General features: G+C 41.8%; 1 protein-coding gene and 2 long non-coding RNA genes across 5 annotated transcripts in view; 1 reads left to right on the top strand and 2 right to left on the bottom strand.

Moving 5' to 3' along the window:
• nagpa (N-acetylglucosamine-1-phosphodiester alpha-N-acetylglucosaminidase) overlaps nucleotides 1–23,319 on the bottom strand; it is a 402,702-nt gene that overhangs the window by 357,940 nt on the left and 21,443 nt on the right. For 2 of the 3 annotated variants that reach the window (XM_050046340.1, XM_050046341.1), the window contains 2 exons: nucleotides 21,999–22,077; nucleotides 16,535–19,568 (listed from right to left, as the gene is read on the bottom strand). In XM_050046340.1, the coding sequence (XP_049902297.1) occupies nucleotides 19,313–19,568; nucleotides 21,999–22,077 (335 nt within the window). In that variant the 3' untranslated portion in view covers nucleotides 16,535–19,312. Of the gene's footprint in view, nucleotides 1–16,534; nucleotides 19,569–21,998; nucleotides 22,078–23,319 lie in introns of those variants that run through there. The other variant, XR_007570085.1, reaches the window with a different exon arrangement.
• Nucleotides 3,017–23,319, top strand: part of LOC126391540 (uncharacterized) — a 253,793-nt gene continuing 233,490 nt past the window's right edge. Inside the window, exon 1 of the long non-coding RNA XR_007570092.1 lies at nucleotides 3,017–3,780. This is a non-coding gene — a long non-coding RNA (uncharacterized LOC126391540). The remainder of the gene's footprint in view (nucleotides 3,781–23,319) is intronic.
• LOC126391536 (uncharacterized) overlaps nucleotides 16,535–23,319 on the bottom strand; it is a 59,678-nt gene continuing 52,893 nt past the window's right edge. The window contains exon 2 of the long non-coding RNA XR_007570088.1: nucleotides 16,535–18,039. This is a non-coding gene — a long non-coding RNA (uncharacterized LOC126391536). The remainder of the gene's footprint in view (nucleotides 18,040–23,319) is intronic.

The raw sequence follows: 23,319 nt of genomic DNA, 5'->3' as shown, positions 1-23,319 counted from the left end.
CTCTCGTCCAGAGCTCCTTTAGTCTGCAGTGATGTAAACATCCGTCTGTCAGGAGGTCAAAGGTCCAAGAACCAAGAACCAAGAACAGGAAGTCTCTGAGTTCTTTAAAAACAGAACAGAATATTTACACAATTTAGGGTCAATATAAAAAACTGTTAATGGTTAAACAGAAAAGAGAAGAAAAACTTTTACTCAGTTTGAGATGATAAAACATCTTTTCAAGATTCAAGGACTTTACCATCATTATGTCAGCAGAACAAAATGGTGCACGCTATTATAACCTCACATATTTACACAAAGAATAAGGCACGAATGTAAGAGATAATAAATAGTCAATACAAAATGGGGCACCCGTTGCTGTGTCACTTCAGCCCCTCCCCCTTTCACACTATAGCTGTCCTATCTATATGTTGTGAAATAATTTTAGTTCTTCTTCTTCTTCAATATTAAGGTTAAAAGTTAAGATCCACCTGAGAGAACATCTTCACAGCTTTAAATAAAGAGCAGAACATTTGTTAAAATTCATATGATTCATTTTTACAGGTTTACATCAATCTACAGCAGTGCGTCCGTCTGTAAGATCATCATGTGTTTGAAGTGTGGCTGTCCTGTGTTTCATGATGTCAGAAAAATAGTCTGTGTTCAGCTTTGTAACGACGACTCTTCCAGCTGATGCAAGAGAGTTTTAAAGAGTTCATTTAGCTTCAGAACATTCAAACGTTCAACATCAACACGTGGAGATACGTGGTTTTAAAGTAACCAAAGCTGTCAGACAAATGTGGAGCAGTATAAAGAGTATAATATTTACCTCTAGCACTTTACAGTAAAGTACAAGTACCCTCAATTTGTACTACAGTACAGTAGTTAAGTAAATGTACTTGGATACATCTCAGTTTGACTGCGACTGTCCTGGTTTCAGACTTCCACCAGATTTTGGAAGTCGCCTGCAGAGATTTGATCCAGAGGGTTTCAGGGTCGGTTTTGTTTTTACTCTCAGAGGGAGTCAGTGGACGTTCCACTTGTGTACAGGCCGCCAGTGTGTGTGTGTGTGTTGGTTGTGACCCCTCGCGCCACAGAGGTCAGTGTGTTACACGCGGCCCTGCCCACATTCCTCTCTGCATGTTTACGTCCTGAACAACGAGACAAGTCGGGCAACGGCTGACACACACACTCATTATCACGGCCACAGTCAACAGCTGGAGGAGAAACTGAACACACTGTGTGTTTACAACTCAGAGACTCTGGAGATAAAGTCATGAGGTCTAAAATACAGAGTCGAGCATTTAAAAAATATAAAACTATAATACATAATAAAACTAATTTGAGAGAAAGAGTGAGAGGATTAATTTATGCTCTGGATGCAAAACAAACTGAAAAATGCTGCTGTAACTGAGTACATTTACTCAAGTACTGCACTTAAGCACAATTTTGAAAGAAGAAAAGTTTCCTGTCATAACATGAAAATATCTTGTAAAAACATTTGTTATAACATAAGACTTTTAATGTTTTTTGTTGTTGTTTGTTTTTTCTTCCATAGTAAATAAATAAATAGGTAAATAACCACAAAGGTAAATAAAAAAAGACGCTTATTAGAACAGAAATATCAATTTATGTCATAATTTATTTTATTATTAGTGCTATATTTATTGTCATATTGTATATACATCACTTAATTATATTTCACTTTGGCATCTTCTGTGCTCCACAGAACGAAAGTATAAAGTGTCATTAAAAACCAAATACATAAAGTACAAGATAAGACTTCTAATCCCACACAGGGGAAATTTACACAAGTAGCTGATCCTGAGAACAAACACACTCGGCTGAATATACATTACTCAATAAGTGACAACAACAGGAGGTCGTTGACCCCGCGGTGCCCACAGAGGACAGTATTGTGCAACACTCACAGTAAACATTAGCCACATTATATAAAGACGCAGCAGAAGGAAGGCGGCTGAACATTGTTGTGACGGATGAATGTGATGTGTTACAGTGATCGCCTATTATGCTGGCAGAGAGGACATTTTGTCCAAGACCCTCCCCCTCCCACACACACAGAGTGTACTGGACACCTTGTGTGCTTCATTAGTGCCGCAGTAACAGCTAATGAGAACGATATGACTCATGTTAGACTCACTTTATATCAAACAAGCTGAACATGAGACTCAAACGTCTCTTTATACAGTAAAAATACCTGAATCATGTTTTCATCTGTGCAGAAATCCTTCAAGATAACCTTCCTGAAATAACTGAAAATTATAGTATAGAACTGAAGTCACTTTGGGAACTAAAGGACAAACTGTCTTGTTGGTAAGACACAGCTATAAGGCCCCGTTTACACCGAGCAGCTCGGTTCAGTTCAGTTCAGTTCAGTTCAGTTCAGTACGCTTTTTTTCTGTTTCCACAGTAAAAGTTGTGGATGGTACCAACAGAAGCGTTCCTTCCCGTCCCCATGTTTGGTCCCCCCTCTGTTGGGGTACCTAGCACACAGATCTGGTACTAAAAGGTGGAGCTGTGAACACTGCAGTCTGATTGGTCAGTAGAGGACGGTCACTCTGCTCAGGGCTGAGTTGTGTCTGGTTTTGAGGCTCATGTAACCACTGTTCATACTGTGGAGAGTTTTATTAGTAAACTGTAACTATAAAATGAAAGGATGTTTTGCTGCCTCTCACAGCAGCTGGAGTCTGAGAAAAAATAACTTCATTCACTGGGCCGACTGCCGGCAACTTTTAAGGTGGAACGTTAACTTGTTATGTTACTCAATGCATGAGTTGATGACGTGAATCCATCAGCACACCTTAAATTTCACTGTGACAACTTTTATGAGTGGATCTTCAAGCATTTATACATATCAGTTTCAGCCGGATTATGTGAGCTGTATATATTCTAGTCCTCACTAGGAGAAAACAAAAGTGCCACAGAGCTTTGTTCCTGTGGGCTACAGCAACACTAAACCCCTGAGCTTGCCTGAGAAGGACTAAATGCACAAAGCTGCTATTTTTAAATAGGCTGTCCAAACGTCCTCTTTTGCCCGGACATGTCCGCTTTTCAAGTCCTGTCCAGGGCGTCCGGGGGGTGTTTATAAATTGATGATAATGTCCGGTTTTCCGTATTATTTAGAACATTATTTCATATTATTTAATTATTTATTTGTCCAGTAAGACTTGAAAAGATAGCTATTATTTGACAAGTTGATTTTTCTAATACAGAAGAGACATTATTTCTATCATTATTTCATTCCAGAGATTTTACATTTATATTTATTTTTCTACAATTGAAACTTGTAAAAAGATTATTATTTTAGGCATAATAAAAGCAAGTTGAGTAACCTCTGAGAAGCCTATCTAAATTTCTGTCTTTGAGAGATTTTGTAATATAACTGAATTTTCTATCCATACATATAAACTTGAAATATATTAAAATTATAAGGCATCTTTGAGTAAACTGCAAGTATCATTTAAGTAGGCTATCTCGTGGCCGGGGCGAGTGTCCTCTTTTTTGGAAATCAAAATATGGTCACCCTATTTTTAAATATCCCATGGAGAGAGACTCTCACTGCAGCCTGTTCTATTTTGTTGTGAAAATGTGGGCGTGCAGCCTCGTTCTGTGGACGATAAACCAGGTGCAGACTTCCATCTGTGTCACCGCTGATGAGGAAATACAGCGAGTGCTGGACGGAGCAGTGAGTGACAACAACCCCGCCCACATTTAAGAGGACTGTCTGAACAGACCGAGGGTCTAGGTACCATGTCTGAAGGCTTACTGCTGGTTCCAAAGGTGCTGGACTGAAAGGGTTTGGTGGAGACGGGGCTTCAGCTCCCTGGTTCCTACTACAGATGTATGAAATATAGTTTTATCAGTAATTTCCTAAAACAGCTGCTCACTGTAGTTTTTATCAAACACACAGGAGGAAATAGTAACTGTTGGGGACTATTTTCAGTGGCGGATTAATCCACACTTGGTGCTCCAGTGAGTATTTGTGTCACCAGGACAGTGTATGTGGGACTGAGCCAAAATAAACTTCAGCGTGTGTTCATGATAATGAAGGGACATGCCAGCCAGTGACACAGTGTGGCTCACTGTGTGTTTTTAACAACAATAGAAGAAGAAGAAAAATCAGGCTGTACATACACACATGGAGTACACGTTAGGAGATACATTCACTGTTGGTTTGGGTCTTGATTTGAAAACAGACTATCACTGATCATCTCAGAGCTGGTAGGGAGAATATCCAACTTGTACCAGTTCTTCTCCTGCTTTGTGGGCATCAGTTATTTTAGTTTTCAGAGTGCTAGGCAGCTGTGTAGAGGAGCCCATGGCTGCTAGTTGTTGGGACAAGCTTTCAGGAGTCAGAGTATTTAGAAAGCTTTGAAATTAGCATCACCTGGCCTTTCCTAACGATGACTGTGAACAAGAGTCCCTGGGAAAAGTTCTCATGAGAGTTCAAATGTCTTGGGGTGCCCAAACTTTTGGATGATGCTCCTTTTGTTTTTTCACTCTAAACTTGTACAAAAAAAAAATAATGCACTGATTTTCAAATGTTGAAAAGCATGTTTCATCTTTGACTTGATGCCTTGCGGAGATCAATTCATCTTCTACTCACTTAACTATTCACAGTAAACAAAATTTTGACCAGGGGTGCCCAAAGTATGGAGAGAGTGCAGCAGGTCAGAGTTCAGCGGGGGAGGTGCAGCAGCTGTGATGTAACACACCATGGGAGAAGAAAAAAAAAAAAAACAGGAAGGGAGCGGTGAGGGACGTCTTATCAGTGTTGTGATGTCAGATGTGGACAGGTGTGACCTTGTTATGTGGGAATGGAAAAATCTAGAGTAACATGTTGCCCCAGTGTCCTGCTTTTGTGTGTGTTTTTCCCACATGGGATTTTTCCTATGATTGTAGCTGGAATGATTCACATGTTGAACGGTTGGGTAAGAACGAGCAGCTCTGTACGCACACTGAGAACGGGGACACAGTCAAGGTTAGAGATTCAATTCACCCTGCAACTCTGGAGGTGGAGATATATAAAGTATCCAGGACATCTTCCTCACACTTTTTGGACAGTGCACACTGAAACTTAAAATTCCCTCCCTTTCCTTTGTGATATGTAGAGATCTAGGAACTGGTGGGATTAAATATAATATAATAAGTATGTTTTCTTTAGTGTGTAATCACCTGGAAATAAGAATCATTGTGTTTTTGTTACCTTAGAATGAGCTGTTTATATCTACATAGGGAGCAGGTCCTCGTCTACGGGGCTCACTATGTTGCACCTCCATGTTTCTACAGTAGCCCAGAATGGACAAACCAAACACTGGCTCTAGATAGGGACATTAATGTTTTTGCATTTTCACGTTTGCCACTGTAGTAAGAAGCCTTTAAATCACCTGGTCTATTTGTTTTGGAGAGGAAGAGACCTCTGAGGATAATTTGGCTCCCGCTAAAAACCTCCTGGACACCCCCTAAATCAGGGGCTGTCACACATACAGCCCAGAGACCACAAATAGCCCGTCAAAGGGTCCAATCTGGCCCACTGGTTGACATTGCACACCTGACACTGATGCACCTGTGAAGGCTAAGGGCCGTTTCATAGTCGACGCAAATGAACACAGCCACGAACGCATTGGGACGCATCGAGACGCACTGGCCGCCATGATGTGTGCTTGCATCTCAAAATGTGTTGTCCATTTTTTTGATACGCGACGCAGCGGCGCATGTAATACCATGCGTTGCCAGCGGGGGTGATAGTGCAAATGACGTACTTGAAGTTAACCACTTTTTGTTATTCACAGAAGATGCAGGTATGAAATATGGCGGGCGAGGAGGAAAAACTTTGCAGACTTATACGGGTACACCCCCATTTATATGACAGTTCTAGTGCCCTGCACCCTAATAAAAGAGCAGTACTAGCTAGCCGGAACATACCAGTGACTCTGCTACCCCCTATTGCATGAGCTATGTATTGCATTTCAAGTGTCTCCCGCGTCGCTAGCGTTCAATGTGTTGACTATGAAAGGATGTGCGTTGCTCGCGTCACTTGCATCGCTTGCTCGCATTGCGTGCGTCGACTATGAAACGGCTCTAAGGGAGCAATCACACCGAGATGAAATGCTAGAAATGCGACGCCAGTAAAACCATTGTTTTCCTATGATATGGTGCGTCTGACTGGCGTTCAAGCGTCTTTTTAGACGGGCGTTTTTCCGGCGTCTTTTTAGACGTGCGTTTTTGTAGATGCTTCTTTTTAGATGCGCGTAGACGCTGAAAAGTAAATATTTTCAACTTTTTTGAGCGTCAGACGGCAGTAGCTAGCACGCATTGAATAAGCGCTTCCAGCGTTTCAAGCATCTTTGAAGCGTCCGCGTCTCTAGCGTCTCATTTCTGTGTGATCACCCCTTAAGAGTTGAAAGATTTAAACACTGAGGAGGTACTTCACATAACATGCTGCCTCAGAGGCTTTTCACTCTGACCAGAATACAGCTCTCTGAAATAACAATGAAAACTTTCTGTGTGTCATATTTTAAGATATTGAAACTTGTGCAACATTTTGTCAACCAGCAGCTTCAGTACCAAACAATCTGTATCAGACTTCTGTCTTATAAAAGTATGGGTGGAAACCTGCTGCTGAGGCACTGACAAAACCTCAGATTGTAAATGGTTTGTAAGGCAGCGATGACTTAACCTGCTTCTTCATCAGCTTCCACTTCAGTGGAAAATGATTAAAAAAAAAGTCACATGTTGTGAAAGTGAGAAGTCGACTGACTGAATGTGGAAAAACTGAGACATACTGTTTGCACATTTTCTTCTGATATCAGGCTGTTCAGCATTTTTTTTAGTAAATGAACGTTTTCAGAATATTCTTTATACTAAAAAAAGGAAAACTCTGAAAGGGTTGTTATTTATAGGTTATTATGCAGTGGTTTTACTGGTCCGGCCCACTTGAGATCAAACTGGGCTGTATGTGAAATGTTTTAATTCATAATGATGAACAGGAAAAGAAAAATGTGCATGTTAAATTCTTTCAAAGTATGAAATAAATTGTGCAGTAAATATGCTTACACCAGCCTAAATCAGTGATAAGATGTCCCTGTCATCCAAATGTTACAGGTGTGTCACGCCTTGCTGGGATAATGGTCTCTCCTCTTCAAATGGATAGACAACATGTTCACTATTACAGAAATGTATCATTTGTTTGGCTATTTTTTTTATTTATGGCAAGAAAGCTCACAGCAGGAGGAAGTTCAAAAACTGTCCCAATCACACAACTTTTACTTAAGCAAATAATCTGAATACTTCTTCCGACACTGTGAGTATTAGACCGTCTGAATACTTCAGAGGACGATGCAACATTCCTCCTGAGTTAGTTTAACGTTCACTCGTCACTCTTGATGTAATATCTGTCGTCAACAAGCGGAGAAGAAGAATCTGCAGATGGTGAGACGCTTCATGAACCTGTCTGTCTGCTTTCTGTGTGCCGTCATGACTGCGTTTAATTACACACATCGTCATTGACATATTCATACCTGCCGAGGTGGAGAACACTGCCAGGGTACTTTAAGTGCTTTAAGTACGTGATTATGGTTTTGAATGCAGGACTTTACCTGTAGTGGAGTATTATCACAGTGTGGTGTTACTACTTTTATTTCAGTAAAGGATCTGACTGCTGAAATGCTCAGATGTCCACAAACTTTTGGCAGCTTGCTGGTCATATGTACAGAGGAAATACTGTCTTTGTTAAACCTGTCTCACTTTGTTGCAACTGACTGAATTTAAGCTTTTAACACGATCACACCAACACATTAACACGAAAATGCAAACGCACCCAGGTGAGAAATGCAGTGTGGGAGTCTGATGAGCTGATATCGGCCGTGAGGTGACTGTGTTCATGTTGTTTCTGAAGTCTGAGGAGTGACATCCTCCTGCTGAGTTGCATCAGCTGAGGTGGGAGGCGGGACAGACCGCAGAGAGCTAGCAGGTCATTGGCTCTCACTGTCTGTCAGTCAAACTCTGTGAACTACTTCTCAGCTGGCTGCTCTCCAGCCCTCAGCTCATAAAGTCAGTTAATAATAGCGGTGAAGTCATAAAACGCAGCCTGTTTGCTTTCTCCATCAAAATAACATGAGGAAGAAAGTGAGTCAGTGCCTGGAAAAAAACACAGTCTGTCTGCATGTGAGATGATCCACCAACTATAATCATTATGTATAATGATTAATGAGAAGCCAATGTCCACATACACTCACCGGCCACTTTATTAGGTACACCTTGCTAGTACAGGTTGGACCCCCTTTTTAATTCTTGGTGTCACAGATTCAACAAGGTGCTGGAAACATTCCTCAGAGATTTTGGTCCATATTGACATGATGACATCACACAGTTGCTGCAGATTTGTCGGCTGCACATCCATGATGAGAATCTCCCGTTCCAGCACATCCCAAAGGTGCTCTATTGGACTGAGATCTGGTGACTGTGGAGGCCATTGGAGTACAGTGAACTCATTGTCATGTTTGAGATGATGTGAGCTTTGTGACATGGTGCGTTATCCTGCTGGAAGTAGCCATCAGAAGATGGGTACACTGTGGTCATAAAGGGATGGACACGCTCAGCAACAATACTCAGGTAGGCTGTGGTGTTTAAACCATGCTCAGTTGGTACTAAGAAAATCTCCCCCACACCATTACACCACCAGCAGCAGCCTGAAGCGTTGATACAAGGCAGGATGGATCCATGCTTCCATCTGAATGTGGTTTTTCCAATCTTCTATTGTCCAGTTTTGGTGAGAAAACCCGTGTGAATTGTAGCCTCAGTTTCCTGTTGTTAGCTGACAGGAGTGGCACCTGGTGTGGTCTTCTGCTGCTGTAGCCCATCTGCTTCAAGGTTGGACAAGGTGTTGTTGCTTCAGAGATGGTCTTCTGCACACCTTGGTTGGAACCAGTGCTTATTTGACTTCCTGTTGCCTTTCTATCATCTTGAACCAGTCTGGCCATTCTCCTCTGACCTCTGGCATCAACAAGGCATTTTGGCTCACTGGATATTTTCTCTTTTTGGGACCATCCTCTGTAAACCCTAGAGATGGTTTTGCTGAAAATCCTAGTAAATACTCAGACCAGCCCGTCTGGCACCAACAACCATGCCACGTTCAAAGTCACTTGAATCACCTTTCTTCATCATTCTGATGCTCAGGTTGAACTTCAGCAGCTCGTCTTCATCATGTCTACATGTCTAAATGCATTGACGAAGCATGGGAGGAAATAGATTTTTTCTGATATTTTATCAACATTTTTTCAGACATTTCAAAAACATTCTTTAGAAAATTTTAACGATATTTTTCAGACATTTTTATCAACATATTTTCGGACATTCTATAACCATTTTTTTCTGGACCTTTTGTTTTTGGACCTTTCAATAACATTTTTTTGAAAATTTTAACAATATATTTCTGACATTTTATCAGCATTTTTTTGGGCTTTCTGTCAACATTTTTTCAGACATTTTAATAGTATTTTGCGGACATTTTATCAGCATTTTTTTTCGGACATTTCAAAAACATTCTTTCGTAAATGTTAATGATATTTTTCAGACATTTTTATGAACATATTTTTGGACACTTTATCAACATTTTTTCTGACATTTTATTTCCATTTTTTTCTGGACCTTTTTTTGGAACTTTCAATAACATTTATTTCGAAAATCTTAATCATATTTTTCTGACATTTTATTACCATTTTTGGGGGCATTTTATCAACATTATTTTGAACATTTCAATAACATTAAAAAAAAAAAAAAAAGTTTTTTTTTTGCACATTTTATCGACTTCTTTTGTGCATGATCTTAATTTTTCTAATAAACCTGTATGATGTAAAAAGCAGCTGCCCAAACTTATTTTCACATTATCTAATCTGGCCCCGATTCAGAAAACTTAATCTAAAACATGTCAGTACAAACAGTCTCATGCACGGATGAGTAGCATGCCTGAGCATGCTTTTATATTGTAATGTTTTGTGAAGATGCATGTGTTTATGAAGTGCTGAGCTTACAACTGGATAAATGAGAGTTGGAGTCTACTGCACGAGTTGTGTGAGAGTTTGTAAATTAATGTTTTGATGTAGTTTTGCTGTTGTTGAACGTGGACCCTGTTAACTTCAGTTCATGAACAATGTTCTGCTTTGGATTCTCTGCTCACTGTGGAGGCATGACAGAATATTTTACTCACACAGTCAACACAACACTTGATATACAAACATTTTCCAGGTGAAGTATTCCTTAAATAAATTCAGAAACTTATTTTAATGTTTTAGAAAATGGCAGAGGTCCCACCTGTTGAATTGTGGCTGGAGGAAATAAACTTTCTCACCTGAAGAAACAGTTCTCTGTTAAATAAACAACCAGGGTTTCTCCTGTTTAACTATATTTTTGGTTTGCTGCTGTATCTTTGATTCTAAAGCGAGGACTGATTGGTTATACTGAATGTTTTCATCACAGCTTCCTCAATAAAATAATATTCAAACCCACACCTCCTCGTGAATGTAAATCTGCTAAAAAAAGACAGAAAAGAGGATCACTAACATTACACACAAACTGGAATCACTTTCATTTTGACTTCACATTTCTGCTGAAAACAACCCCAGAAGCAGACAGAGAGATAAGTTAAAAAATATCTAAACAGATCAATTGTGAGACTTTGGTTTACAAAGCCTGGTTGTGTCACACAGAAACACTGGTGGATGTTTGCTGAGAGAAACAAACTGTGGAGAAAGAAAATGAAGCAAAGACTCACATTGCATCATGAAGACCTCCATGTTTCCCTCCACAGATGGTCGATGCAAACAGGATTATTGAGCGTGCTGCAGCTCTGTCGATAGAAGTGCTTAATAACAACCATCACTCATCCAGTCCCACTTCAACTCAGACTCGACACAACACAAGAGAGAAGAGCAGAGATGGAGAGGAGACTGTGTTTGTGAATCAACCTCAATAGAAAAATAACATCAATGACTGTTTGTTTATAAGAAATGGAAACAGTCTGAGTGAAGGAGGCTGCTTGGTTCAATAAATGCTTGAACAACATTAACACAGAAAATCCATGTGGAGGGCCAAGTAGCCGAAACATTTCACCCGGCCCCTCAGCCCCAACAAGAATCTGGAAACCCAACCCCTGGATGTGAAAACACAAAGCTGAGGTGGAAGGCCTGAGTGGACGCTATATTGAGAATATTTTACCTTTCCAACAGTGAACTGAAACAGTTGTCTATGCTCACTTTGAAGCCACCAGACTCCATCGAGAAAACCAATGATTTTAGCTTTGCGAACACAGGAGCTGCTGGTTGTCTACTGCTGCTTTGATCACTTAGGAACTGCCTACACACACACTGTCCTGCACCAGGAGGAACCCAGGGCCCTCTGCACCAGCGTAAGCTCTAACAGTCACTCTGAGGATTTCATCCTGGTACCTACCTGGTAACAGCAGTCAGGGTACTGTTGGCTATGACATGGAGATCTGTGTGACCCTCCAAGGATCTGCCTCCCCAGACCATCACTGACCCACCACCAAACCGGTCATGCTGGATGAAGTCACAGGCAGCATAACGTTCACCACGGCGTCTCCAGACTCTTTGACGCCTGTCACATCTGTTCTGTGAAGAGAACAGGGTGCCGATGGTGGACCTGCCAGTTCTGGTGTTCTCTGGTGAATGATGGAGCTGCACGGTGCTGGGCTGTGAGCACAGGTCCCACAAGAGGACGTGGGGCCCTCATGCTACCCTCATGGAGTCTGTTTCTGACAGTGTGGTCAGAAACATGCACACCAGGAGCCTGCTGGAGGTCATTGTGTAGGGCTCTGGCAGTGCTCCTCCTGTTCCTCCTCACACAAAGGAGCAGATAGCGGTCCTGCTGCTGGCTTGATGCCCTTCTACGGCCCTGTCCAGCTCTCCTGGTGTAACGGCCGGTCTCCTGGTATCTCCATGCTCTTGAGACTGTGCTGGGAGACACAGCAAACCTTCTTGTGTCATCCTGGAGGAGCTGGACTACCTGTGTGACCTGATTGGGCTGCAGGTACGGCCTCATGCTACCAGTAGTGACAAGGACACTATCAGAAGACCAAACTAGAGAAGAATCAGTCAGGAAGGATAAGGAGAGAGCAACTGTCTGTGGACACCACATGTAAAACCATTCCTTTGTTGGGGGTTGTCTTGCTTTTGCCTCTCCATTGCACCTGTTGTCACTTTGATTTGCACCAAAGCAGCTGAAACTGATTCACAATCACTTGTGCTTCCTAAATGGACGGATTGGTTAATCTAAATATAGTGTACACTGAAACTGATGTTGATTTTTTTTTTTGGTGGCTAAAACAGGTGTTTTTGCTGCCCACATCCACAGCAGTACATTGATTAGCTTCTGCGGCTGTGCTCCTGTCTGCTTCTCCAAACGGGGTGTGTCAACTGACACCTGTAAACAATACACTGACTATGGTTAACTATCTCATACAACCCCACAACAAAAAATCAAAACTATCCCTTTAAGGTTTAAGAGATATTAGTTCTTGTTTAGGAGGATCTTTTGCAGCAAGTTTGCATAAACTAACAAATATTTGCCTCCAGGCTTCAAAACGTTTGTGTTATGCCACAGATAACACGTTTCTCCTCTGGCGTGACTGACATGTAAACATCCACAGGGAAGTATTCAGCAGACTGGCTTGCCCTGCAGCTCAAGTATGTGAGCTGAAGAATCAGGTCAGCTGATCTTCTTTGAGACGGCAACATCTGTACGACACCAAACCTGTCAGGACACATTCTCTGCTGCAGGCTGGTAAAGTCACTTTCAGCTGATCTGAACAAAAGCAGTCAGTGTGTCACCTAACCTGCTGCACAGACGACCGTTTGACTGAATCCACTGACTGTGAGCTGATGTTTGCAATATGACATCACTTCCTCCTGCTGACGGTGACACGTTTTACGGATAAATTGCAACTGCAGGATGATGAAACACTCTGAAATCCATCTGTATCCTGAACATTTTCCTCTTCAAATACTGACGTCTCCTTCACCCACAAACTTCCCTTAAAGTTTCAATACATTTTAAATATTTGTCCATGTCTGATTCATTCAACTATTAAATGTTTTGTCTACAGATTTCTGCCCACCTCAGCTTTAACTCACCAAACATCCACAAAGTTGAAGACAGAAAATTACAACGTAAAAACCCCCCAAAGTGAAACCAGAACAAAGTTTGGTTTTCACATTCAGCTGTCAGAGTGAGAGAGTGCAGCCTGTGGTGAAGGTCAAAGGTCAAATGAACGCTCCAGTGAACAGATAATCAACAGAGATTTCTCTAAAGGTGCAGCGACCTGCGGGTGAGACCTCGGCTGACATGTCAAAACAGACTAGATGACTCTGCACATAAACAGCTATGAAACAAGAGGCTGCTGACACAAAGCTGCACTCAGTGAGGTGGAGAAGAAAACAAGAGCAACTGAGTGTTTCTAAAATCAAACACACAATACAGAAATTCAAACTTTCTATCCACATATAAAAAGATCAAACCAGGTATGTGTTTTGTGAACTGAGCCAAGACGCAGTGCTTGTTTTGTGTGACATGTTTGATGATCCATGGTGGAGTGGCACAAAACTGGTTATAAATCTGTGTCAGTGAGCGACTGAGCTGTGAGACTCAAAGCTTCAGTTCGACCCTGAACGAACTGCTGATGTCGCCTTGTTTTGGGGCGACACTCGCAGCTTGGCAGCGTTCGTCTACTGACAACTGTCAGATGGTTTCACATTAAGTTTGGTTTAGGCGTTCCTATTCCCCAAAGGATGAATCCTAATGACTCTGGAGATTCTCTTTCCACAAGGTTGCGACAGGATGCCTCTAAACTAACGACCAAAATCTGTCAGCATGGAGTTAATTTCTGTCTTTTTAATGTTTCAAAGGTTGAGCATGTTTTGCTAACAGTATCATTGGAGTGTAGACCTCATTGGATTGAAGTGTTTTGCTCGCTGTTTTTGCGTTGCTACGTGCCTCGCATTTCTGCGCTCTAGGTGCCTGGCGTTTTTGCCGGAGCGCTCTGAACTCCTTGAGTTGAAAAAGCTTCAACTCAGAGCGGAAAAGCATCCGCGTCATCTGCGCTTTTTTCCCATTGTCCAGTGAGATGATTTGAGAGGCGGGGCTTCTGTGGTGGTCACAACAAGTTTACAGTTGGTAAACAATGGAGGAGAAACTGGTGGTAGTGGTTGCTGGATACCCAGAGCTATACGGCCTGATGATAGACAGCAGGTTGTCAAACTGCCCCTGAGTCATCCTAAAATATGCCCGGAAACGTCCATGATGGAGGAGAAGCTCCTGGACCAACTGGTGGTACTCCCCATGATCCAGCCTCTTTTTTAGGGTCTCATGTACCCACACAGATCTCTGTTTATCTGCTGACAGCCTCTCACCCTCAACCAGAGCTACAGACAGTACCCTCTGCCTCAACATGGCAGCAGCTACACACTGATTACTTGGGGGTAAATTTAAGGCCCGTCTCAATACCCCCCCTTAGCCCTACCCCTACATTTGCACGTTCCCGCGAGGGGTAGTGGTGTCCCAGTTCCTTTTTGCGTGTAGAGGTAGGGGGCATAACGAGGGGTAGTAGCCTTTCTGAGCGAGGGATTTCAGATGCTGACTTGCCAGTGAGGGGTAGACGTCGCCATGGCTACAACTGAGCAAGAGACGGGGAAAAAAGTTCATACATAGCTAACGTTACCGTCATCAGGTTGCTTGTTAGCTAGCCAGCTAGTTCGCACTATCTGGCGTCTGTCATCTGTCCTGTTCTGAAAAATTGTCGTATTTTTCTCATTACGATAACACGCCAGCTAGTATAACTATGCTGCCTTGTAATGTTAGCTGGTTAGCTAGCTAGCACAAGTCATCTGTCGTCTGTCGTTCATCAAACGAAGCATGATGAATACAGCAAACACAATCGGTTGGGTGAACTCAACTGGAGACTCCATTGTAGATGCCAGTTGGAAATGTAGATGGCTCGCAGCTTCCTGTTTAAAATAGTTACGTATGCGTGAACATAACCGACACGGTGACGTAGTGAGTGGTGTCCCAATTCCTAGGGAAAGATTTCTACCCCTACCCCTCGTTGCTTCATTTCAAGGGCCAAGGGATAGTGGACAATGGCTAGGGATAGTGGACAATGGCTAGGGGTAGTGGACAAGGGGGGGTATTGGGATTGGGCCAAATTTAAATAAATAAACAGTAGATTGATTATACGGGAGGGTTAGGGCAGTGGTTTCCAACTGGTCCAGTCACAGGGTCCAGATTTTTCCTTAGTCATTAGTTCAAGGTTCACATTGTTTAATTTACTCAGTGTCATATTTGTGTTTGGCCATGTCATCGAGCTGGTTTGCTGTCTCAGTCAAATAGCCGTCTGTTAGTCACTCACTCTAGGAAACAGCACTTCAAAATAAAATCTTTGTGCCGGAAATTCACTATAATTAATAAAATAAAATTTGATCTTTACAAACTTGACACGTTTGAGTCACTTGCAGTCCATGGGCCCCCGGTCCACTTTTGGACCGTGACCCACCAGTTAGGAACCACTGGGTTAGGGAAAGGAGGTGACGACATGGTTGCCTGGCAACAATAAAAAGGGTCAGCAAGCGGGTTTTCTTACTAGTGGCATTCAATTTAAAAAAGAAAAAAGGTGTGTGGTGCACCTCATGTCTTACAACCTGCAAAACACTCTGTGTGATCAGAGCTTTACCATGCCCGTGACTTTTGCTAGCATGCGACATTCGTATGCTGCCATGCTAAATGCTAATATGTTAACATGGTGCCTAGAGATGTGCTGACATGCTGAGTTAGCAACTTTCCCCCCAAAGTGCCAAATACCAAAGGGGAAGAAAACAATGTTTGCTGTGATTTTTATTATTTTAATTATGTAAGGCATCAACACCAGTAACCTGATCATTTTATAAGGTAGATATTTTACATTTCATATCATATTCTGTCCCGTGCAGTGTGTACTTACCGTTTTTATTATGTAAGGCATCTGCACTGGTGACCTGCTCACTTTACAAGGCAGCTACTGTGTTTTGTATCTTCTACTCTGTACTGTGCAGTGTGCACATGCTGCGTCTATTATGTTAGGCACATGGATTTACTGTAGTCTGCACTGCATCTTGAATTTTACTCTTATTTATTGCATCTACTTGTTATGTGTAGGACTACAGATGGAAATTAGTGTTCGGCTAAATCTGGTGCGACCATGTTTTCATTTCTTGTAAATGATTAATGTCACTGCACACTGTCCTCTATTAATCAACTAAACTAAACTGTGATCATTGTGATCATAAGTTTGTGCATTTTGTAATAAGTTGATTCTTTTTCATTCATATATTTATTTATTTAATTTGTTGGCGTGTCCGGCAGGTTCACCAGGCCCAGCCTCAGCCTCTCAGTGACTTTTAGTTTGTTTCCTGAAGTCGCTGCACTTTAGATCTGTATTTAAATCAGTGAGCTCAGACACCTGTGAAGGCAAAAACAAATCAGAGATAGATTTATCTAGTTTTCAAAAATGAATCCTGATATTCACATTTATTAACATGTTTAAAACAGGGAAAAAGAACCTGTCTGTTACATACCAGGAGATTTGGTGACATTTACAAATGACATTATAAAGAATGTTTTTTCGGTCAGCGGTAAGAAATCTTGATAAGATACAAAGCTCTACAGAGAAGTTTAAACCGAGCACATATTCGTGGCACCTTGAAGAAAATTGTGCTTCTTGAATTTTTACATCAGATATGAAATGTGCACATTAACCTCTTTTTACATTCAGAGCTCAGTGCAGTCTGACGAAACATCTTAAAATCCTCGTGTTGATAAGAAACTGTCTGATAAAAAACCCCTCAGTAACTGTTTGTTTTGAACGTCATGGTTCGAGTTCAAAGTTCATCTGTTTACGTGGCAACGAGCTCAAAACACCATCTTTCCAGGAGCCTGTATGACAAAGCAAGTTCAACTTACAAGTCTGTGTCGTGACGCACATCCAACTAAGTCTGGCTCTTTTTGGGTTACCTGGCTGTACGGAGCTTAACACAGGTGATCCTGGATCAGTGGTATCATGAAGCTGGTTTCTGATCCAGATAGGAGCGTGTACAAGCATTTAATATAACATGAGAAAAACCCTGATACCTGCGACTTTTAGTGAGATCAATCAGCAAGGAAAGGAAAAATATCCAAATACAGTCTGAGTATGATTACATAGACTTCTTTAAGTACATCATCAACTTGTAGTTTGAAGTGAGTTTTGAGACATTTTGATCCTTTTAATGGAGCCCCTAAAGTTTAAAACATGTTTCACTACAGATTACTGACTGCATGCCCTGTACTGTAATTTGTAATGTATTCCATTAGATTACTGAATGCTTTGGATTACTTTCTGAATACTTCAAAATTATCTTGCTGAGCTCATTTGTCTGGGTCTTATATTGTGTGGCAGCTGCACTGCACACACTTTTTTTAATGTGTTCATGGGAAATGTCTCACATGAATTTAACACTGTGTCCTAAAGAGTCACTCTGTGTCACACTGAATCTGTTAAATATGCATTACTGTTATGTTGTGTAAAGAAAAAACACGTAGGCTACCTATCAGCTGTGCACTTGACTGGAGATGTAACCATGTAAAGACGAGTGAGTGCTCGCCATCTTTCTGCATTCGTACTTTTTAAGCAGAAAAATGTTTTATATTTTGATATTTACTGGAAATGACGTACAATATAGCCAACAACAAGTAGGTTGTTGTTAGATGGTCATTTTTACATTCATTCATTCATTCATTTTCAGTAACCGCTTATCCTGTTGAGGGTCGTGGGGTGCTGGAGCCTGTCCCAGCTGACACTGGGTGAGAGGCAGGGTTCACCCTGGACAGGTCACCAGACTATCACAGGGCTGACACATAGAGACAGACAACCATTCACACTCACATTCACACCTACGGACAATTTAGAGGCACCAATTAACCTGCATGTCTTTGGACTGTGGGAGGAAGCTGGAGCACCTGGAGGAAACCCATGCTGACACAGGGAGAACATGCAAACTCTGCACAGAAGGGCTCCACCCCTGTTTTTATAGTTAAATAAGGAGTTATTGTGGAGATAATTCCTCATTTTGACTTCATGAATCAGCCATTCCTCATCAAGAGCGAGAAGCATTAATACAAACAAGGCACCCGACAAAAATTTAGCTCAACACAGCAGCGCTGTGTCGCTCACAGCCGGTTGGAACATTTCAATACAACAAACTGAAGCTCGCTAAGGTTGAGTTCAGTTAGAACACAGTGTTAGAGCAAATTAAAGAAAGTAATCCCGTCAAGTAATCTATTTTAAAGACAGTAACTATGTTCAGAATACCACTATCTGTAACTGTAACAGAATACATTTTGTATTTTAACTACGTAACTTAACGTAACGTAACACCCCAACCCTGACCCTAAGGACCTAAAAGGTGATATTTTTCTATCTTGTGCATGAGATTAGGGGCTCCACGGATCTTTATTACATGTTAAACCGACTAAATAATATCTATAAAATAAACTAAGGCCTAATATGCAGCTATAATTGCCATTACATGAACAGTCGTGGTTTCACTATAAGCTGTTTGTTAGAGGTTTTAATGTGGTTGTGTAAAAAAGACAACTATATATTAAAAATGTCTCTTATATTACTCACTACTTTTGTCCCTGTAAGGATCCTGTAGAAATGATTGGTCAGTTGTCGAGCTGCTGTTGAAGTTGGAGCGGGGCAGCTGTTCAGCATAGGTTACCACGGTGATCAATCGGAGTTACCATGGTGATAAACTCCGGTGAAAAGTGAACCAGCTTCCTGATACTGGAAACACCTGAGTTAAGCTCAAAGAAATCTGGATAACTTTGTGACACAGGCCGCCGGTCGGAGATCAAAGTTCATTGGTATCCATGGCAACTAATTATAAAGCTCGTCCTACCTGGAGCTGAGGCATCCAGGTCCCTGACAAAATAAAGCTTTGACCCCTGGCTGTCCTTTCATCAGCAGATTAAAAGGCCTCGGCTGTAAACAAAGACGTGAGCAATCATCACTATCATCATCATCATCATCATCATCATCATCATCATCATCATCATCATCAGTGAATGTCAGCAGACACGTGACCAATCTGTTGTGCTTCGTCATTTAGCTTCCTTTTCATTTCAGCAGGATTGTCGGTGGAAATTAAATTAAGCAGAGGAACACTGAGCTTCAGTTGTTTCTCTTTGTGCAAAAACAGAGCGCCCTCGCTCTTCGTCCTCCTGACAGCTACAACCTCCCCGAGCCTGACGGCGACCAGATTTCGTCCTGAGAGTCTGAGTCGTCCAAAACCAAACCGGATTTCTTGGCACTTGCTCGGGAACGTGCAGCGGCTCCGTTGATGTCGGTCAGCGGGACTAAGGAGTAGTCTCGTCGCTCGGAGAAGTGAGCGACCGCTGAGCCGCGACATGCCTGCACGAGGTGAACCAGCAGGCTGATGGACAGCAGACTGGCCAGGCTGAAGGTGATTATCAGCCAGGTACGCCTGAGGAGAGAGAGGGACGATGTTAGGTGCGTCACAACTGAGACATGTTGAGGGACAAATATTAAAAGTATGTCATTAACTAACGAGGTTAATGTAAATTTAGTGTGTTGTGGTGCACTGAAATTGGCAATCTTCACTCCTGTTGGGAGGGTACACCTTTTGCTGAATTATTAATTTAGCAATTTCACTGGTAAAAGCTAATTTAGGATCACCTTCTTTGCTTTTAAAGACAGTAGTTTTTTGTTAACATTTTGAAGAAGGCAGTCCACCTCCGGATGACAAAGTCAGCCCATATACTACATCGCTAGAAACACTGATATGATACATATGAAGCATGTAAATATAAAGTATTTGTGGTTTGCAGAAACGCAAACACTGGGCGCCTTGCTGGCACCGGACGTCAAAATGATGTCAGAGAAGCGTTGGACTCTTACGTCGGACAGACAACAGTTGGGTTGACGATGTTTTAAAGGTCTAATGACTTTAGAATTTGACGTAGTGTGGAGGTTAACAGTATGACGTTTTGCAGACGTTGGATTTTATTCTCCATACCTCACAACTAAGTGCTGTTATTCTACGCCAGGATGATGATGGCATGGGACGGTTGGAAGCCGTTGGATTTTGGTTACTTCACAACGCAACTTAAAATCAACAAAATATCACCGCCATCTGTCGTCAGTAATCTACATCACTTGATGTTGAATTATGGTCACCTGATGTCACAATCTGAATTAAACCAAATATATGTCGAAAGGTGCTGGTGGCCAGTTGGTTTGATATTCTACGAATTAGTGCCCCATGAATGACGTCGTGTACTTAATGTAAAGTTAAATAATTATTCTTAAATTACGGGGATTAGGTTTCGGCTTGTAAAGTTACTACACGGCGATGGGTGACGATGTATCTTAACAAAGTCCCTTAACTTTTGTTCATGCACCCACCTCTTCTTACTTTTCATTGTTACTTCCCTCATCCTCTGAGCCTGATCGGGGAACGAAACAGGAACGCTACATCTGATCAGTGCAATAAAGCCTCAGGAAGGCAGCACATATCCATATTCATATCGACATCCACAGTCGATAACAAAAGTTCTAACATAAGAAGTACTATAAATACATACACTGTAAAGTTGCACTAGAATTGCAGCAGTTATTACACCAAAAAAATGTCAATTATTGCTCTAGTATGAACTTAATATTGCACTAGAGTACATTTAATTATTGCACAGGATCCAAAGGGTTCATACTTTATTCATTTTGTTATATTCATATTAATTTAAAATGCTGTACAACTATTTTCATTTTAAAGACAGATTTTTTTCATTGTAAATTTCTGTTTTATATTTATGATTCTTGACTTTTGTAATTCAGTCTTTTATGTTGTCTTAATTTGTTTATTGTGGCTGTTATGAACTAAACTACCAAGGCGAAAACCTTGTACCTACTTGGCAAGATACAGATTGATTCTGAAAAAGAAAAGTCAATAAGAGCTGTAACACAACCACAAAGTAAAGCAGACAGATCCAGAATATATCTTTAACTCTCGTATTGTTTCACCACGACTGTCAGTGACTGCTTTAAATTCAAATGTTTCCCGTTTCTGGTCAAAAAAGGGTTAAAACAGATGACGTTAAGAAAAACAGCCCTTTCCTCCGTCTGTGACCAGAGTACCCGCTCACAAAGCGCTTTCCAGGAACCATGGCAACAGCTAACAATCCCTAACTTGCATGTGAAAGGTAAGGAGGCTAATGAATGCGTCCCATGCTCAGAGTGTCAGCCTCGTTGACATGTAGAGGAGAGACGAGGAGACAGATGCAGGTCTGGACCGCCTCGCTCTGTGTGCTTTATTTTAATTTGTTTAACTGGACTCCATTAATCAGCGCAGAGGACGGAGCTGTTGTGTTGATGCATATGATTATTCCCTGTTCAATATCTCACCTCAAACTGTGGAATTTCTTTACGTTGTGCAAAAACCTCCTGTGAAGATTAACCTGGAAGCTTTTGACATATTTTTCAGTTTATTAATGGTTTAACTCGGAGCCACACTGACAGAAAACAGACTAACAGTGTGTTTAAGGGGCTGGAAGAGATGCTGAGCTGACCAACGTTTGGCTGGCAGATGGGACGATTTCACACCTCAGCTCACATTTTCTACGTCTGAGGGAGAATCTTTGTGTATGCCAACTGTCCATCACACAGAGAACAAACTGAAACCACAATAAATAAACCTTTACACTCCCTCTTGTCAGTTCTGCTTTCCTTATCTTGCTCTGTAGTACACACTCAGGAATATGTGTAATGCAGTGTCTACGGCTTCACTGTAAAACTGTGACCTATTTTCTAAAGGAAACGGTTTATTGAACAGACGTGAAAGATGGACAGCAGAGGTGAAAAGTTCAGAGGTTCACCCCACTCGACCTTTGACACTTACTCTGTGAGATGAGGCTGCTCCCTGTGAGCGTCTTCATCCTGTCTCCAAGATGTAAACATCTTGGCTAGACACTGTCCAGCTGTAGAGAGGAGAAGAAGAAAAAGAGGAAGAAGAGCAGGGTAAATATGTCACTTCATTATCAAGAGCTACATCTTAAACCCAAAACACACTGGCGGTGAATGCCACGTGTCATAAAATACCACCCTATTATTTTCAATGTGCAATCCCACACCTGCTGCAGCACACCGACACTCCTGGACACACCGCCCTGCAGCACTTCACGCCACTGTCCTATTTCAAGCCTCGCTGGCTCCATAATAAAACACGCTTTCCCCTACTGGCTCTCTGCTTGTTCATACCAGCTCCCATAGCAGCTCTTTTTCTCTGCTCCTATGACAGCTCGACTCCTCTCCTCACCACGAAGAGAACTCTGTAGCTGTTGCTGTGTCTCGTGTGTGATAAAGAATGGATGAGGAGAGACTTGTTGAAGTCAAGAAATATCCCGAGCTGAACGACCCACAATCACGTCATTATAAAGAAAATGGCCAAAAAGATATCACCTGGCGAGTCGTAGCTCTGGAGATCGGCTCTTCAGGTGAGAAATCAAGTTTAATTAGTGGCTGTCCACACATGATTTTAAGCTAATGCAGAGGTGGAGGAGGTACAGGTCTGTCAGTAACAGTAGTAATAACTTTGCGTGGTCGTCTGTTGAAGAGCTGCAGCGTGACGCATCCAGTGTGTGCTAGGGGCGGCACTTGACGCGAGTCACATGGCGCGCCGCTTAAGTCTTAGTTTTGCTTTTANGGTCTGTCAATACAGTAGTAATAACTTTGCGTGGTCGTCTGTTGAAGAGCTGCAGCGTGACGCATCCAGTGTGTGCTAGGGTGACTCACTTGACGCGAGTCACATGGCGCGCCGCTTAAGTCTTAGTTTTGCTTTTAGATTTAATGGCCCATTACTTAAGATTAAACGAGGACTTAGACCCTATGCCGTTTTGAGCATTTATACTTGTGATATACGGTGGTGTGTCTGAGTCACTCTGCCGTTACACCTCCAAAACACTAGTTGGCAGCAGAGTTTCTGTGAAGTGCTGTAAAGTTTAGTTGATTCAAAACACACATTAAACACACATTAATCATGGCTTAATAGAGACAGTTTCAAACACAAGTACACAAATCGGTTTCACTATAACTCGCAAATATAACAATATAACATGCTAACGTTATTAGCACAAGCCTATGGCATTTTACATTGTATACATTAGCCTAGCGACGAGCAGAGATTTCCTCTGCTCATATGAAGCCAGGATAAATCACACACA

This window comes from Epinephelus moara, chromosome 6 (genome assembly GCF_006386435.1).
Source record: "Epinephelus moara isolate mb chromosome 6, YSFRI_EMoa_1.0, whole genome shotgun sequence".
Classification (NCBI taxonomy): domain Eukaryota; kingdom Metazoa; phylum Chordata; class Actinopteri; order Perciformes; family Serranidae; genus Epinephelus; species Epinephelus moara.
The sequence above is the reverse complement of the archived record's forward strand: the minus strand, read 5'-3'. Positions and strand labels throughout refer to the sequence as shown.